This window comes from Blennius ocellaris, assembly GCF_963422515.1.
Source record: "Blennius ocellaris genome assembly, chromosome: 16".
Classification (NCBI taxonomy): Eukaryota; Metazoa; Chordata; class Actinopteri; order Blenniiformes; family Blenniidae; genus Blennius; species Blennius ocellaris.
The window spans coordinates 2,434,005-2,450,594 of NC_137665.1; the positions used below are offsets into that span (position 1 = coordinate 2,434,005).

The window sequence follows — 16,590 nt, forward strand, 5'->3', positions numbered from 1 at the left end:
AGCCTGGCGATGGCAGAGTCACTATGATTCAGGTTGTCGGAGGAGGAAAACATTGGAAAATATGACTGATTCACTCCACGGCAATCATTCATCACAGCTGGACGACAAGACCATAATCTAATGTTGTCTTCTAGATTTATCAAGGATCAAAAAACAGAAGAGAGGGATTATTAGTCCATGAATTAAATGTGATGCAGTCGACTACTAAAAATGCCTTATGGAGGCTGGTATGTTTATGGAAGTGAATTCGACTTACATAGGAGGAAAAAAAATGCTCTGAAGATTAATTTTCACAAAAAAAAAAAAAAAAAAATTTGTCGGGATTGGTTTCTATTGGAATAAATATCTTGGTCTTTGATTTTCTGAATTACCGAGATACGTTTGAACCCATAAACACAACATAAACTATTTTCTCTGGCAACAAACCCTGTTTGTTAGAACTAATACCCATACATATATATATATATATTTTAAATGGAACGGTATTATTCTAAATAAATATTTCCAAGGTTCTCACAGCGGAATGTGACCTGTATCCAGAAATCAGGCATGCTATTAATGAAATAGCAGTTTTTTTATTCGGATTCCAGCTTTGTCATGTGCTATACGGGACAGGTGATTAAATGTGAACGTCTTAAAGATATATCAATACTTTGTTACGATAAAACAAAGATTGATTTAGAGTTCTAGTTATTTATATGTTATAACACGGTTATTGCCTGGTCTCGCCCAGTTGAGATCAAATTGTACTGAAGTCAAACGTGTGTGACAGCCTTGACTTAAACCTGGAGGTAATGAGCAACAAATATGTCTTCCTCATTACCAGAGGGTCAAATTGTGATGAAATCATTTATGACAAGCACATTTAATATTTTGATCAACCGGCCTCTCGTATTGTTTTACCCTGACTTGAACTCAGTTCAAATGATAACTACTTCAAATGTGCTTAAAAATGTGATCATTATGCTCCCATTACCAGTGAAAGCACAATTTATTCCATGTTTGTAAATGGATTTGCTGGCAGCAGAGTGGCAGCAGTGAGCCAGTGTCCCATGTGTGCTCCGCCTGTTCAGGCTATTCAGGTTATTAAAAAGAAGAAGCCTAAAAAAAAAAAAAAAAAAGTTTAGGGTAAAAATGTATCTCACTAATGCAGGAAATCAGAGCATGTTTGGCGCTAAACTTCCATCCGTTGGAGGTGACATCAGGACAAAGTGTTGGAGGATCTGTCCCACTCCACCTGGCTCCTCACAGGGAAACAGGCTCCCTGGCCGGGAGCCTCTGTCTCCTGCTGGAGGGAATCCCGGCTCACGGCCGCCGTCCCCCCGTCCGTCTCCTCAACTGCCCCACGGACGTCTCCCGCGTCCTGTCTCTCGTTGACCGTGCTCCCGCAGTGCGTCCCGCCCGAGCTGCCGCAGCCGTTGTCGTAGTGCAAGCCGGCCTGAGGCTGGCGCCCGGCGTCGCCGACCGGGTCCGCGTTGAAGAACTGGTTGTTTTCCATCGTCCCCAGTCCGAAGCTCTCCAGCATGTCCATGACGTTGGGCGTGGACGGGCCGCTGGCGTGCTCCTCCTCGATGAGACTCAGCGTGGGCAAGATGTCCACCAGCTCGGCCATCTCCATGGGCCGGATCACCTCCGAGATGCTGGAGGGAAAGTCCTGCTCGGCGTTGTAGGACTGCCGCGCGTCCAAGACGGCGAAGCCGGCCTCCAGCTGTGCCGCGGCGGCGGGCTCCAGCCCGGACTCGAGCAGAGCGCTCGCGCACGCCAGTTCTGACTGGCCGATGCTCGTCAGGTCGGCGGTCGACTGGGCGGAAATGTCTACTGGATAGCCGCCCTTCGCCACGCCCTCCATCAACACCAGCGCCGCCTCCTCGGGGATGTCGGGGATGGCGGGAACGGCGACTTCGGCGGTGACAACATTCGGCGGGCCGGGCGAACTCTCTGTGAGGAGAAACAAGGAAAGACATTTTTTATTTGATCTCCATGTCACAATTTTCAAAAAAAAAAAAAAATGTAATTATTAAATATATGTAATGTACAGGATATTAATTACATAGAAATGTCATGAAAATAATGAAAAATCATAAATAAATACAGATTAAACTTGTAAGTATATAGCAAGCATATCACTATTATATCGTATTATTGTTGAGAGATTTTTTTCTTTCTGTGTGACTGGAATTATTTTGATTCTACATTTGTTGAATTGTGAAAACAATATACAATGGCGTCAGTACTTTTAAACACATTTTCAGAGATAACTTTTATTGTCTGGCAGTTGTTATTGTTAAATTCTGATAAATGAGGCTGTTGACTAGATGTATGTACGATAGAAGACCTGGTAGACACCAAGATTACTTATAATTATAAATGGGCACTATCGTCTTTGTCTCTGCATACTGGTAATTTAAAAAAATGTCCTTGACATCGTTAACGACGTCAGAGTTCACGTTATGAGACCTACACATGTCAAATCCTGTTTTCTCATAAAAGCCACAGCTCCTATCAAATTAGAGCAACATCTACAGTAATCTTATTTTTAAAAATGAGCTAATACACTACCTTTATCATAATCCCACTTTCACTCAAGCTTTACTAGAAAGGACTTTAGCTACATACGCTAAATGGATTAAATGTATAAAAGCTTCTTTTTACCTCAAAAACAAGAAAGATTTTTTTTTTTTAACAACTAAGCTCAAAAGATAAATTGCCTTATTCAAACTATTCCAATATGATATGCGAATCAGGCCTTTTGTTATAAGAAACATCACACATTTTGGTGAGGCTTTTTAAATTGACTGTCCTTGGCACCAGAGGGTAAGAAGCTTATCATTAAATTTTAACTAAAGCCTCAACGTCTATTGACGGCGCTTATCAGATAAGGAAAGGGAAAATAGGACTGTTGTTTCAGTGAAGCCATTTTAATTCAGCTTTCAATTAGCCAGTGTTAATATTTCAAGGTCATCGTTATTTACTTTTAAACTCTTTGTGTCTCTTGTGATAGATCCAGATGAGTGTACCTGTAATGGATCTCTGTGCCTGCATCCAATGGGGCCACGTCAACCTCGTGGTCAGACTCTCCTCCTCCTCCTCGCCGTCGGGACACGGCGGAGGGTCTCCACCCATCACCAGGCCGAGAGGCACAGCCCCCACCCACTGTTTGGACCGGACACACTGGAGACAGTCCATAATCCAGCGGGCGTCCCGCCAGACCACATCCAGACGCTACGGGAAGGGGGGGGGGGGGTAAAAAAATAAAGAAAAGGGCCACTGAAACTTTCATCAAACACCCTCTGCCAGTAAAAGCCTTCGTCTCTTATTCATCTCATTCATTAAATCTACATGAATCACAGAACAAGCAACTAAAAAAGATTTTTAAACAGATCTGAGTCCAATTTAAATTACAGCACTGTTTCACTATTCTCTTTTAAAAGTGGGCCTATTAGGATCATATTCAGAGTTTTCTTTTATATATATTTCCCCAAGAGTAGAACTTCATAATTCAAAGTTTAAAAATCCTTGGGTTTACTATGTCGGCTTATTACATCGGCCCTCAGATTTAGCTTGAAATGGAGAATGTTAATCATTATATCAGTTTTTCTTTTCAAAGAGGTGAGACTGCTGTAAATACCACGGAGTCCTTAAAATCTCTGCCGGATGCTGATATGCTTGATGCATGTGATCATAAAAAGAAATATGTGACTATTTCAGCAAATCTGGTTTAAATCAATAGCAGGTTGATGACGTCACAAAATACAAAAGTAGGGAGGGGACTGATTCCATATGAATTTTATATGCATAAAGCGACAGTTTATGACTATTTTCAAACACACCTAATGTTTAAGTTGGCCTCCTTTCATGCAAGCAGCTCAATATGGTGTAATGTAAGTGATATTGTCACTAGGAGTGATTCTGAATGAACAGGATAACGAATAAGGAGAAAGATTGTTTGGTTGTGTACAGTATGTAGGAGAGATGAGGATGACACTATCCGGCAAAAGGGCAAATTGTGGTTAACCTCATTATTTGACACAATGGCCTCATTTACAGTGAATACTCAACACTGCAGCTGAGCGTTGTAAAAAAAACAAGCACAATAGCTCCCTGTTGGATGTTTGATGATCTTACATGGGAGAGCTCAGTGATGTGGTTGAGTCTCTCTCGGGCTTCCTGCACCTCCTTAGTGTCCAGCGCCTCCCGCAGGGCCTGCTGGGCCAGATGAGTGTCCAGCTCCAGTCTCACCCAGGCCCGGCAGTACTGGGAGAGGAAGTCCCGCTCGTACGTCCAGAAGTGGACTGGTTGTCGAGGAAAAGACAAATTACTGCACACATCAAAGACTCTCTCTCGGAGCTCATTAGGCTCCGTCGTACCTGTCTGATGGGACTTTTCATGAAAGGTTAGAAGGGGAGATGGGTTTAAAAGGGAGTAAAAACAAAACCCAACATGTGGTTGATATAGATGATCAAATCACTAATTGGGAAGGAAAAGCAATAAGAGTGCGAAGGAACTGTAGCTCTTCATGACTATTACATTTACTAAGTGGTTGAAATATATGGTTTTCCTTGAGTTTCATTAAAGATTGGTCTCTTTCATTGATCCTGATAAAGAGATCACGAAATGGCATATAACAGGACATCCGTTCGTTATCTCTTGTGCTATTGTTTCTTTAGCAGATTTATGTATTTCAAATAAAAAGATCTTTGGTTTTTGGTTTGTGAAAAGAATGCTTGGAATTCAACACTGACTGCCGGTTATTTGACAGATGCACAAGAACCCCCCAAAAAATGAGATTTTGATGATAAATACTCCCATTTGACAAATATTACCAAATATTTATAATAAACCCACAGACACAGGATAACTGGTGGACATTTCTTTTTCTTTTTTTTTGTTCAACCTTGATCTCTGCAGCAGCAATCCTCCCTTTTGTGGGTTATTTTTCCTCAGCAGTGCTTAAACAAAGCTAGTTGAAGCCCAGTCTTTGGCTGTGTCATGCAGAAATCACTGGAGGGCTTTGAATTTGGAAATTCGGGCACGTAGCGCGCGGCTGACAAATGGCGTAACTTCCCCAGTTAATCACTCCTCCGCTTACTCACCACCCGCTCACTCATTCAATTCCACTCGTTTGTGTCAGTTGTCAAGACAGATCGGGTGCAATTACAGTTCTCCACTGACCCAGCTCGAAGATCTGCAGGGGCATGGTGAGGCCGGGCTCTTTGGTCCCCACCAGGGGCCAGTAACTGGAGCTGAAGTCTTCGCTGGGGGGCAGCAGCAGCAGCATGGACAGTTTCTCTCCGAACTGCAGCAGCTCCCGGGTGTAGACGCCGTATTGATAGGCCTGCCGGAGACACAGCAGTACTATAAAAGCCGTTTCACAGTGTTGGTGCTGGAAATGTGATGGACGCCTGTTAAAAGAAAAATGTCAAGCTGAATCCAATTATTCCGGAATAGTTTCGGCTCGTGAAGTGATCAACAGTGTGCAACTGGTCAGAACGAGTCTTCTGCTCCCTAAATAATAATAAAAAACATTTTTTTTTATATATTTATGTGGAAAGTGTTTAAAAGCGGCTGCTTGGAGCTTTTTTTTTTTCTCTTCTTCTTTACCCTGTAGAGGGGGATGTTGAGCTTTGTCAGCAGATGGGCGACCGCCGCTCTCAGGGACCGGACGAAATCCACCAGGCTGCTGTTCTCCACCAAGCTCTCGTCGTCGCCGCCCAGCAGGTTCTGAACGCTGCCGCTGTTTGCAGTGTAAACGTGACTCTGGAGCCATGTCCACTCCTCTCTGTCACACAGTTACAGCACAGTTACCGAAACACCAGCAGGGGTGTAAATTCCACTTTATTGTTATTGGGGACAATTTAGTGAGGGGTGTTACAAGCAACAGATGGGAGGCGGATGGATGAAAGTCGAGGAGCAAAGTTATACTGTTAGGAGGAGGTGACAGATGGGTAATGTAGATTAAATGATTTGAAGATTGACAAATTACCTTCATAATATATAAAAAAATGCACAAAAAAATTAAGAAGAAGGAAGGAAAACAGCTCAAAAGGAAGTGTAACTGAGTTCACTCAGTAAGAGACGTGCATTTAGTGAACAAAAACAACTAACTGACTGAAAAAACATCCATCCATCCATTCAACCAACCACCCAACCACACTGACATACATTTACCACCATAAACCACCATAAAAAGGAGTGTTGAGATCAAACTACCATGTAAGAGAAGTAAACAAACTGTAACTAGATTACAATTGTATGTGTTTATTTGTTTTTTTTTTAAACTTTGAACAAACTTGATTGTTCCTATTATGTGTTTCAACTACATGGTTTCTAAGGTGACACATTGTAGGGTTTGCATTTGTTTCCAAAGGCCAAAAAAAGAAGAAGAATAAATGTGACTTATGAGACAAGCGATGTTATGAAAGTTACAAGCAGACGTCTGTTAACCGCTAATTGGATGTAACGAGCAGGAATCCTGATATTATTGTGCAATTGTGAAAACAAACAAGAGGACAGTAAATATAAGGGTTGGCACCGAGCATCAGACCGTGGTACCTGGACACGTGAGCGTTGTGTCGGACCCGTGTGTGACAGAGCAGATTGGGAAGCCTCTGGGGTACCAGGACCCTGATCTGTTCCACGGAGCTGCAGAGCTTCAGGATGCCCACATACAGGCCGGACTGCGCCCACTGGGTGCTGTGCCGGTGGAAGGACAGCTTCTCCTGTTTAAACAGAAAGAAACAAGCACAGGTGCTCAGTGGTAAGAAGGACGACTTTTATTGTGATCGTCAACGGACTTTTCTCTGATTTCACTTGATTCCAACGTAGGGGTTAAAATGATATCTCAGCAGCAGTGATGTTGGACTCGGTTTCCTGTCAGATTAAACACCAACAAGGGGGGGGGGGGGGGGGTCACCTTGAGCTGCTCATAGAGCATGTCCATGGCGGTGGGCTCGGGCAGCAGCGGAGTTCTGCTGCGGTTCTTCTCCAGACGGGCCAGAGGCATCCAGTGGAGCGGAGGGTCAGGAGGGCTGAGGCAGATGAATCAGGAGAGAGCGTCGCCACGTGGAACCGGCGATAAGAAAGCTCAATTAATTACTGAAGTAATAACTTGCTGCGGCAACAAGCAGCCAACTGACAGGTTGGACAATCTCACAATATCGTCCAGCTATCCAATGCGCAAACAAAGCCTCATATTAAGCTATTATGTCCCCTGAGTGAAATAAATTCAGATTTTGCTGGCCAGTAAGAGCATAGCGGACTGATTTGAGGTTTTTGGAAAGGTTTTATGATGTGTCAGTGGGATTAGCCGAGTGATGATATCACGTCTTTTAAATAGAGAGAAGAGGTGAACAATTTCTTCACAATATATATACATATTGAAGCAATTTCTCAATTGTTTAATGTTGTGCTTGTGATGAGCTAGGTTTTGTCTGTTATATTTGTGTTGAGATGTGGCAGTACTTTTTTTTTCTTCATTTGGAACAAAAAAGTATATATGTTATTGTATCATCCCTCATAATGTCACATTACATGCTGTATCATATCATTTTGTAACGTAGGGTATTGTACTGTAATTGAATAACACTGTGTGTATCAGATCTTTCATTTATCATTCAATATGAAGTTGCATCATGTCCTATAATGTTGTACCTAATGCATCATACTGCAATAAATTGTATTGTGTCATCTTGAAACATATTGTATTGTGTGATATTTTATAGCTTTGTATCGTATCGTATTAAGAATAAACACAATCTAACATCAGACTCTTTCTCACCTTGGAGGGCTTGGGAATGCCTTCAGCGTCACGAGCAGTACATTTCCCTGCCGGTCTTTCAGCGGTTCATAGTACACCTGCCCCAGGTCCACTGTTCCCAGGGAGGACTGACAGCAGGACAAAGACAAAACAGAAATTGGAAGGATGAATACATATGAGGATATTGGGGATTAAGTGTCGCAAAACACAGCTTCTGTCGGCAGACCTGGCCTAAGTAGGAAAAGTAGGAGGAGAAAAACATGTAAAGAGGTAATTAAAATAGCAATTAACCCATTTTGATGCTTTTTATCTGAAGGTAAGCTGCTTAACTTCCTACCTGCAGCTGAGAAACGGCTCTTAAAATGTTATGCCTGTTCTGAAGGAGGGAGGAGGGGGACGAGTGAGCGGAGGAAAGGCCCTGCTGCAGCCATGGGACTTGATGCCAAGCACAGGACAACTAAAAGACATGAAGGCAGTCAGTTGGACGATGTAGATTTAATGCAACCTACAGTTACGTTATTTGTGAGTGATTGCTGAAGTTGTATATATACAGTGTGTATTGATTGATTTCACCTTAGCAAACCAGAGGAAGTCATGAGTGATGGAGTTGGAGCAGCACTGGATCTCCACCAGCGGGATTTGATCTTCGGCTGTAACCAGGATATTCTCCTTGTGGTAGAACACCGTGGCCAAGTACACACCCCTGAGGAGATCAATATGAGGTGCATCAAACAGAAATAAAGCATTAAACAAAGAACATTGAGCACCACACTAATGCTCCATATCGCAAATAAAAACTAGTCTCATGTCAACAAATCAATATAAACTGTAAAATGATAGGAAACCACAAAACCATTGCTCTTGGGTGGAAATACGTAAACATAAAACATCAATATCTTCATGGCAATTTCATTTTAACATTGCCCAGTGGGTTCTTAGTATTATCCAATAAAAATATAACATCCGAGATTTTTCAACTCTCGAAACAGCCCATAGCTACTGAAGCAAAGTGAAGGTATGGAAATTAATTTCACAAACATGAGTCATTCTGAACATCTTCAGCTGAACATAAATGCCTCGTCTCCAGCCATACAAATTGTTTGTGGTTCTGCATATTCCGTTCAGGTTATAAGCAGTATTTTGAAAATGATGTTGTTGCTGATATTCACACAACAATCCTCTCGCTTGTGCTTTATTAGCGACTGATTCTGCGTCCAGTGGCTCACTGGAGAAGTAATTTAATAGCCACTTGCAACAAAACACAGTCCAGCGACTTCAAATATCATCCTGTGGAGAAAAAAAAGAAGAAAAAAAATCTCTTCACTGTTCTTGAAGCTGCAGCAGCATTAATGTAACTCCTTGCTCTTTTCAATGATCGTGACAGATAAGAGGATGGACGCCACTGCAATCGCAGTTCACTTTTCAACCGTTTCTCTCGATGCCCTCAAGGCACAATAGAGCCGACAAGACAGGAGGAACTTTACCTCTGTAGGAGGCGGACAAATTTAGTGGCCGACTGGAACAGTTGTTTGATGCCTCGAGACATTGACAGGCGCTTGCTGGGACTTTGGGGCTTCGAGCTCTCTGTGGAGAGCCGGGAAAAAGAAAAAAAAAAAAAAGCTATTCACTTTGGATGAATATCACTTAATCTTTTGAAATACAATCACTGCCCACACACGAGATGTTTAACTGGAGGAAGGCAGTAAAATGGATTTCATTGAATTGAATAGAACTGATGCAAACAGTACATGCTGCTGATGTAAAGTGGTGTAGAGCTAACACCAGAGCTATTAACAGTAATTCTGATGGAATAAAAAAAATACAAAATAAATCATTGCTCTTTCACAGATGAATTATATTTAAATAACACAGAAACAAATTGAAATGCTTGTTTAAAATGCTGATTAGAAATCCTTTCTTGTTATTTTCAATCAGAATGCATCAAATCTTAACAGAACTGAACAAAACATTATTATTGAATAAAATGCCTGAATAAATAAATAAATCTTCAAAGAAAAGCATGCAAGAAATGTGCAAGGAATTCAAAATTCCATCTGTTCATAGAAAATCCTCAGTTCAAGTCTTGGCAATGTGTCTTGTGTGGAGTTTTCCCTATATGTGTGTGTGTGGATGGATAGATTAGTGCATGATACGGTTGGAATACACAAACAAAAAGTAATATAGCTTTAAAGGGGAATTCTTTGTGTTTATTTTTTCTTTCTTAACAACGAATGCACCTGAAGGTTTTCCCTTTGTGTATATTTTGAGAACGCTTTGGATTAAGATGCCAGTGAATACAACATTTGGCATAGATTTCCATTATCTGATGTGGCAGATATCCTGAGTTTGTCATCTCTTACAGGAACAGCAGCAAGGCTGGTGTCAAATTACAGAGACCTCGTGCTTCATGTCAGCCTCGTTATAACAAAATGAAAAGATAGAATGAGACAGACGATGAACTGCGTTGATAGATAACATCTTCTTACTGGACCTCGGGACATAATGAAATTTCAGTGAAGGCCACAAACAGAAAATAACCCAAACAGGGAGAATAGTTTCCTTTTACAGAAGAGACATGGAAATTTTGAGGAAGCCATTGATGCAAATTAGCTTCCCTCAGTGGCGACAAATACACTTACAGCAACTGCGTGAAAACACATCAAAGAGCGACATTATCACCTGTGAAATATCCCCTGTAATGTGATTCTTTGGCGTCCTCCAGCAGTTTCCTCACCAAACCCTCATGGTTTCTGAGCTGTGACTTCACGCCAATGCACTCTCTCCAACCTGCACAGTGCGAGAAAGGAGAACAGCATTACTCTCGCCTTTGTGCAATTAGGGGGGGGGGGGGATCATTCAAGACATCAAGAACTAATTTGCAGGCACGTCCTGAGTGCTTCTCTTTTCTATTTTGGTGATTAGGAAGTGGGAGGGTTAGTGTGAGTGACCATCTGCGTGCTGTGACTCGGAACATTTCTGATGATTCATTCTGAGGAACTGCAACCGAGCCTCTCTACCAAGATAGACATGAGGTTTGAGTCAAACTGTGTTATCAAAAGGACCTTTTGATATTATCAGCATGTATGTTTTCACTGATGTGAATAATGTAATTGATGAACAGGTTGAAGTTGCACGTAACCATTAGCAAAGCAGCTTATTGGAATTTGATGGGGGGTTGGGGGTGGTTGACATGCAAGAAAGATGTGGAGCAAAATTCAAACTTAAAGAGCCACTTCAACAAGGTCCAGAAACTCAAAATGACATATTTAATCTTCCATGTTTTAATAATTCAATAATCTACCAGCCATGAATGGATTTCACTTCTTTCACATCAAGCTTGATGTCAGCTTCGTTACACTGCCACAAGTGGGAAAGAGAGTGAAGCCTTGTCAGAGCAACTAAGTCCACATTGCATCAAAGTTTTGCACTTTTGGATACTCACTGGAGGGGGCAGCGCTGACTGGAGTGGAGTGCTGAGGCGGACCCCATCCTTTCACATTGTAGGCACTCGCTCTCACAAAGTAATGCACTCCCTGTATTTGGAAAATGCACAGAACCACAATTCAACCGCCATACATTAACCTTGTCAATTCTCCATCCCATGACTAATAAATCACATGGCAGGCGCATTATTAATTCATCTGAGAACGTAAGCCTGTTCATATATGGAAGTGATGTCAGCGGAGTAGATGACAATGGCGCACGCATTAAATACAACCTGTGTGTGGGTCTACAGCCGTTGCACAAGTGTGAGTTAGTATCTGAGGCTGCAATTCTGATGTCTGCGGATGCTAATGTGTGTTTGTGTGTGTACGTAGTGCATGACTTACTGCTGTAAGACCCTTGATGATGAAGGAAGGGTTCTTGGTCTCAGTTACTTGGGCTGAGCCGAGGACGCGTTTGAAGCTGGCTGAGGCGCTCCATTCCACTGTGAACACAAAACAAACCCACTGACAGATTATTCTCTGGCTTTGCTCGCAACTCCCATCAGGGAGAACTACAGACGTGAGTGTTTACAGTTTCAGGAACTCGCTGTACCTGAAGCGTAATCTACTCTTGGCAGCGAAGTGTGACATTTATGCATCTGTACAACTGAGATACAGACGTAGAGAGACAAAACTAATGTGACGCTTTATATAGAGCTCATGAAGTAAAATGTACAGCAATTAAAAACATTTTTTCAACCAATCAGCATCTGTATAATCTTTATCACACGTCTCAATGATCCGCCTGTCTCCAACCCAACTCTTTAATCCTCCACCTACCTCTGTAGCGAGTGATCAGTCCCATGCTGTTTCCTTCAGGCTCCTTGATCATCACGAACAGCGATGATGTGCTTGTTACCAGGATGGACACATGGCAGGGCGGACTGGGGAGCTCTGAATAAGACATGTGAAGACACCCCGGTGTTTAGCGTGTTTATTTTGTGCAACACGACAGCTTTATTGCCGGGCGACTCTCAACAGAGAGCCTGCAGTTCCATAGTTATTGTCTACAAAAAAAAAAATCAAAAATCAAAAATCATATCATTTTGGTTCTACAGCCAACTAATTAATGCTACCGGGAGAGTACAGAGGCTCTGTGTTATTTCACTATCGAAAATCTTCCATACTGCTTCATCTGTGATTGTAATGCATAACCTGGATCACCAGTCCCTCACAGGGCAAACACAGAGAGAACATGCCATCTCCACAAAGAAAGCCCGACGTTTTCTGTTTCTACACGGATGTATTCAGGCTCTCGAGGTCAAGCCAAGAGGGATTTTACAGTTTGCTCAACCTAAGCTGGTGTGAACAGATTACAGCAAGTCAGCATGGTCTGAGACTGAAATCCATTTCTATTTCTTAATTTAAGAATTTAGCCGACACTCTGATTTGTAATAAGAGTGTGTTTAACTTCACTGCGTGCAGAAAGAGGAGCTGTGGCCTCATTGCCCTTACAATAACACTGTGATCATAAAACAGCAGGAGGGGGAAGAAGAACTGGAAGTGCTTTTAGAAAAATGAAATGAGAGCAAAGACATTCATGAAGAGCAATTAATATGAATACAGAGAGGACATCGTGGCATAATTTTGGCTAAAAAGGGAGCTTTTGAACGAGTCGGGAGCCAAAATGAAGATTCGAGCAGGTTGGAGCAGAGAATGAAAACCCAAGAGGCCTAATATAGCAACACAGGTGGTGCCAAAGCCTTGAAGGTATTCCAGGTGTGTACTTCCACTCATATATCTCCCGGCACCCAGGCTTTATTTAAGGCAGGTATCCACCGGCAGCTGCAGGAGAGAGTGCAGGACCTGAGAGACTTTGGAAATGCTGATGACAAGGCAGTCTGTTGCATTTTGAATGAGCTGAAAGGGGCTAGCGGGAGACTGTCAAGAGGCCAGTTAGGAGATACAAGAGGTCAGACTGGAAATCACTCAAAGTTAAGCAACACATTGGGCTGAATCACTGATCATCGCGGTTTTGTCATCAATGATGGAACAGCTGAGGGGCGCATCATTTTGAGTTTTAAGGCAAGAGTCCAGTATTTGTAACATTGTGAAATGAAAAGAGAATGGCTTCACACTGAGTGAGAGTGTCCCAAGTTCCAGTTCACAAAATGCCACAAGCTGACCCAGAACCACTGACCTGTGCTGTGGAAGTTCTCTCTCATGCGGCAGTACAGTTGCAGCCTGAGTCTCCAGAGTCGGATGTGTCTCTGAGCATCAGCTTGCGCCTGAGGCCCTGCGCCAACCTTCCTCACAAACTCCGTCTTCCTCTCTTCCACTCGCTTCCCTGCCAACGCCACCAGAGCGTCCAGTTTGAGTGTCCACTCTGCTGGCCGGATCACTGGAAATGCAGGAAACTACAATTAGTATTAGATGTGTATTTTAGATAGCTAGATAGCTCGATAGATAAGCACTTTAACATTATCCAGTTAACTGTTATCATTGTTTATTACATATTTCTGCAGTCAACTGAGTACATTTCACTTCCCCACAAAGGAACGAGAGCTCATCTTATACGACTCACACACAGGGTTGTGTCTGGCGCCCGCCTTCGTCAGCACATGGAGCAGAGGGGAATTATGGGTGAGCGCTGCCACATCCAGGGGGACCAGACCCTGCTCGCTGACCCTATTCACACCTTTCTCCCTCTCTCGCTCCCAGTCCTTCTCTTTCTTCTCGCCCCTCTCCCAAATGCTCACGCCTCCTCCTCCTCCTCCTCCCCCTCCTCCGCCGCCACCGCCTCCTCCACAGCCGGGGTGATCTCTGGACAGGAGGCTCTGCACGGCCAAAGTGTCCTCATTTTCCACCGCCTCCCACAAGGTCTTGTACTGATGGGGAGCAGGAGATGGGATGCAGGGCCGCCAGAGGGTTGTGCACGGGAGGGTAGGCAGGTGAAAGGATAAGGGAGAGAAGAAAAAAAAAAAAGTTAAAACAGTGGATGAGGCAGTAATTAAGCAAAGCAAGTTAGCATTTTGACAGTAAGCCTCCTCTGAAATACACACAATTAATAGACAACCTAATGTACCACCTCAACACAAATACAAGTGTCTGGAAAGCTGCCTGACACACAGGGTTAATCAAATCATCCTCTATCTGATCAATAACGTTTGACAATGGGTTAAGGGCAAGGTACACCCTGGACGGGTCGCTCTTTCATCACAGTAACCAAACAACACAAAGTAAATCAACAGAAACAAACTGCGATGTGCTGTTGACAGTAATGCACAATGAGGCTGAACAGAAATGAAGATGGCTGGCCACTGGAAATCAATTTATTCCAGTTACTCTTATTGCCTGAGGTTTTTTTTTTTAAAAACTTGTACAAAAAAAAGTCTCTGCCCTCAATCCGTGTTCACCACCGAGGACATTAGTGTTAGGAATTAAATCACTTTTATTCATATCAAAGATGCCTCATGAAATTTCTTGAAACCTATATTAAATCATCCTAAACTAAGATTTTTAATCGCCTACTCCTCTTGCTCCCATAAAATGTGATTATTAAGCCACGGGCTCATAAATCAGATCCAATATGATTGGAAAGGCCACGGTGTCCTCTACCACACAGCACTGCAGGCTACGTGGTTATTGGAATACAGATATGGGACATATGTCCAAACATCCCATAATTTCACCCATAAAGAAACCAAGCTGGAGGGTGTTTTAGTCAGTGAGGACACAATGTAACGAGGAGGCCGACTATAATGTTTACAGTCACACTACTATAATATTAGTACCTTCACTTCATAGTTTTATCACTGAATTTTAAATTGGCAACAATGCAGTCCCATCATATACGAGATTATTGATGCGTTTAATACGAGTCACGGATATTTCTTCTTGTGGTGATATAGCCACTTGACATTACACAGGAAGACGTTCCATTGAGACGCTACCCAATTGAAGTGTTTGCTTTTCGTTCATTTACTGCCACTTCATCACAACCGTTATAAATCATTTAAAACACCGAGCCCATTTAATTGCACAGTAAAAACCTGATTATTATTATCATCAGACTTTTGGCGCTATCTGATTATTCAAGAGGCTGTGTGACCAGCATAATGTGATTTAATCAAAGTGACATTGAGAGGAAAACGGAGACAACGAGCAGAAAGCTCACGAAGATCCACTTTGGATTGACGGAAAATTGATTTCATGTTAACATACATAAAAATAAATAAATAAATTAAAAGACAACTGCTTTGAAGACGACAGGTGTTTCCATGTTTAACAAGACAAGATTCAAGGTATATAATTACTCCCACTTATAGGGTGCTTATGGCCATATAATTCTTCCGTTTTCCATATGGCTTGTAAAAACAGGAGCACTGATTATATTTGTATTTCTATTGAATGCAGAATTATTGAATTGCCTCTGGCGAGTCATCAGACATTTGCCATTGTTTCACAGGAAGAGAAAAAGAGGGGATTAAAAGTGTAGTGATTAAAAGGTCAAAATCATTAAAAAACAAAAAAAAAAAAGACACGGACATTTTCCATCCTTTAAAGGTAAAGTACCACTATGGTAGTGTACGGTCACACTGCAGTGACGGAATTTTTTACTTTTCATGAACATCTAGACACAGAAATCATTGACAGTTCAGGAAAACCATTCCAAAAAAAACAAAACAAAAACACCTTGAACATCTTACAGCATCTGCAGACTTGCTGATGTGTTTGGGGGGGTCCATCGCCATTGCAACAGATGACTCTCCTCCCCTCAGCCTGACAGACAGGTTTCTGTAGATGCGCTTGGGCGAGACGGGGCCCAGGGAGCGGCGGCGCTGCGGCGGGTTCCTCATGGACACGGACATGGCAGGAGAGGAGAGCCGAGGAGAGGAAAGGCAAAGAGGAGAAGGAGGTGGGAGCAGGAAACGAGGATGAAGGTGGCGTGATGGATGGGACGGGCAGGAGAAAGACAGATTAGGTGGGGGGCCCCCCCCCCTCGCCAACCTAAGAGGCACAAAGAGGAGAGGGGATGATAAAAGGTAAGAGTCAACAGAAGCCTGAAGTGCAGAATAGTGGGAATATGATAAGAAACAGAAAGAAAGGAATGAAAACAGAATATACAGTCAGGCTCGCGCAGTTATTTCTGCAGCAAAGACAATTTTATGCTGACTTGAAGGGTGAGTAGAGTCTGAGCGAAGTGCTTCTGCGGTGTGGGTGGATAAATGGATAAAAGTTACAATGCCAGTACAGGGTAGATGAAAATGCCTTGGAGCATTTATTTTTGTGACTCTTACTATTCTGCCTTTTGTTCTTGCCTCACCATCTATTACGGGACAAGGGTTTTATTCACCCTGAATGGAGGACCCCAGTGTACAAAGCAACAGTCCCATCAATCTAATTGAA

The 16,590-nt window shown here is 42.7% G+C and overlaps 1 protein-coding gene across 1 annotated transcript; it reads right to left on the bottom strand.

Moving 5' to 3' along the window:
• Positions 1-1,201: 1,201 nt before the first annotated feature.
• Positions 1,202-16,052, bottom strand: LOC308141661 (ankyrin repeat and fibronectin type-III domain-containing protein 1; the record flags this gene model as incomplete). The annotated part of the gene is made up of 18 exons (XM_080511868.1): positions 1,202-1,938; positions 3,018-3,222; positions 4,126-4,292; positions 5,173-5,335; positions 5,602-5,779; positions 6,553-6,719; positions 6,914-7,028; positions 7,778-7,884; positions 8,094-8,213; positions 8,330-8,459; positions 9,241-9,340; positions 10,436-10,543; positions 11,199-11,289; positions 11,587-11,684; positions 12,022-12,135; positions 13,382-13,582; positions 13,766-14,069; positions 15,891-16,052. The coding sequence occupies 18 exons, from the start codon at positions 16,050-16,052 to the stop codon at positions 1,202-1,204; spliced, it is 3,267 nt and encodes a 1,088-aa protein (XP_080367994.1).
• Between the last annotated feature and the right edge of the window lie 538 nt (positions 16,053-16,590).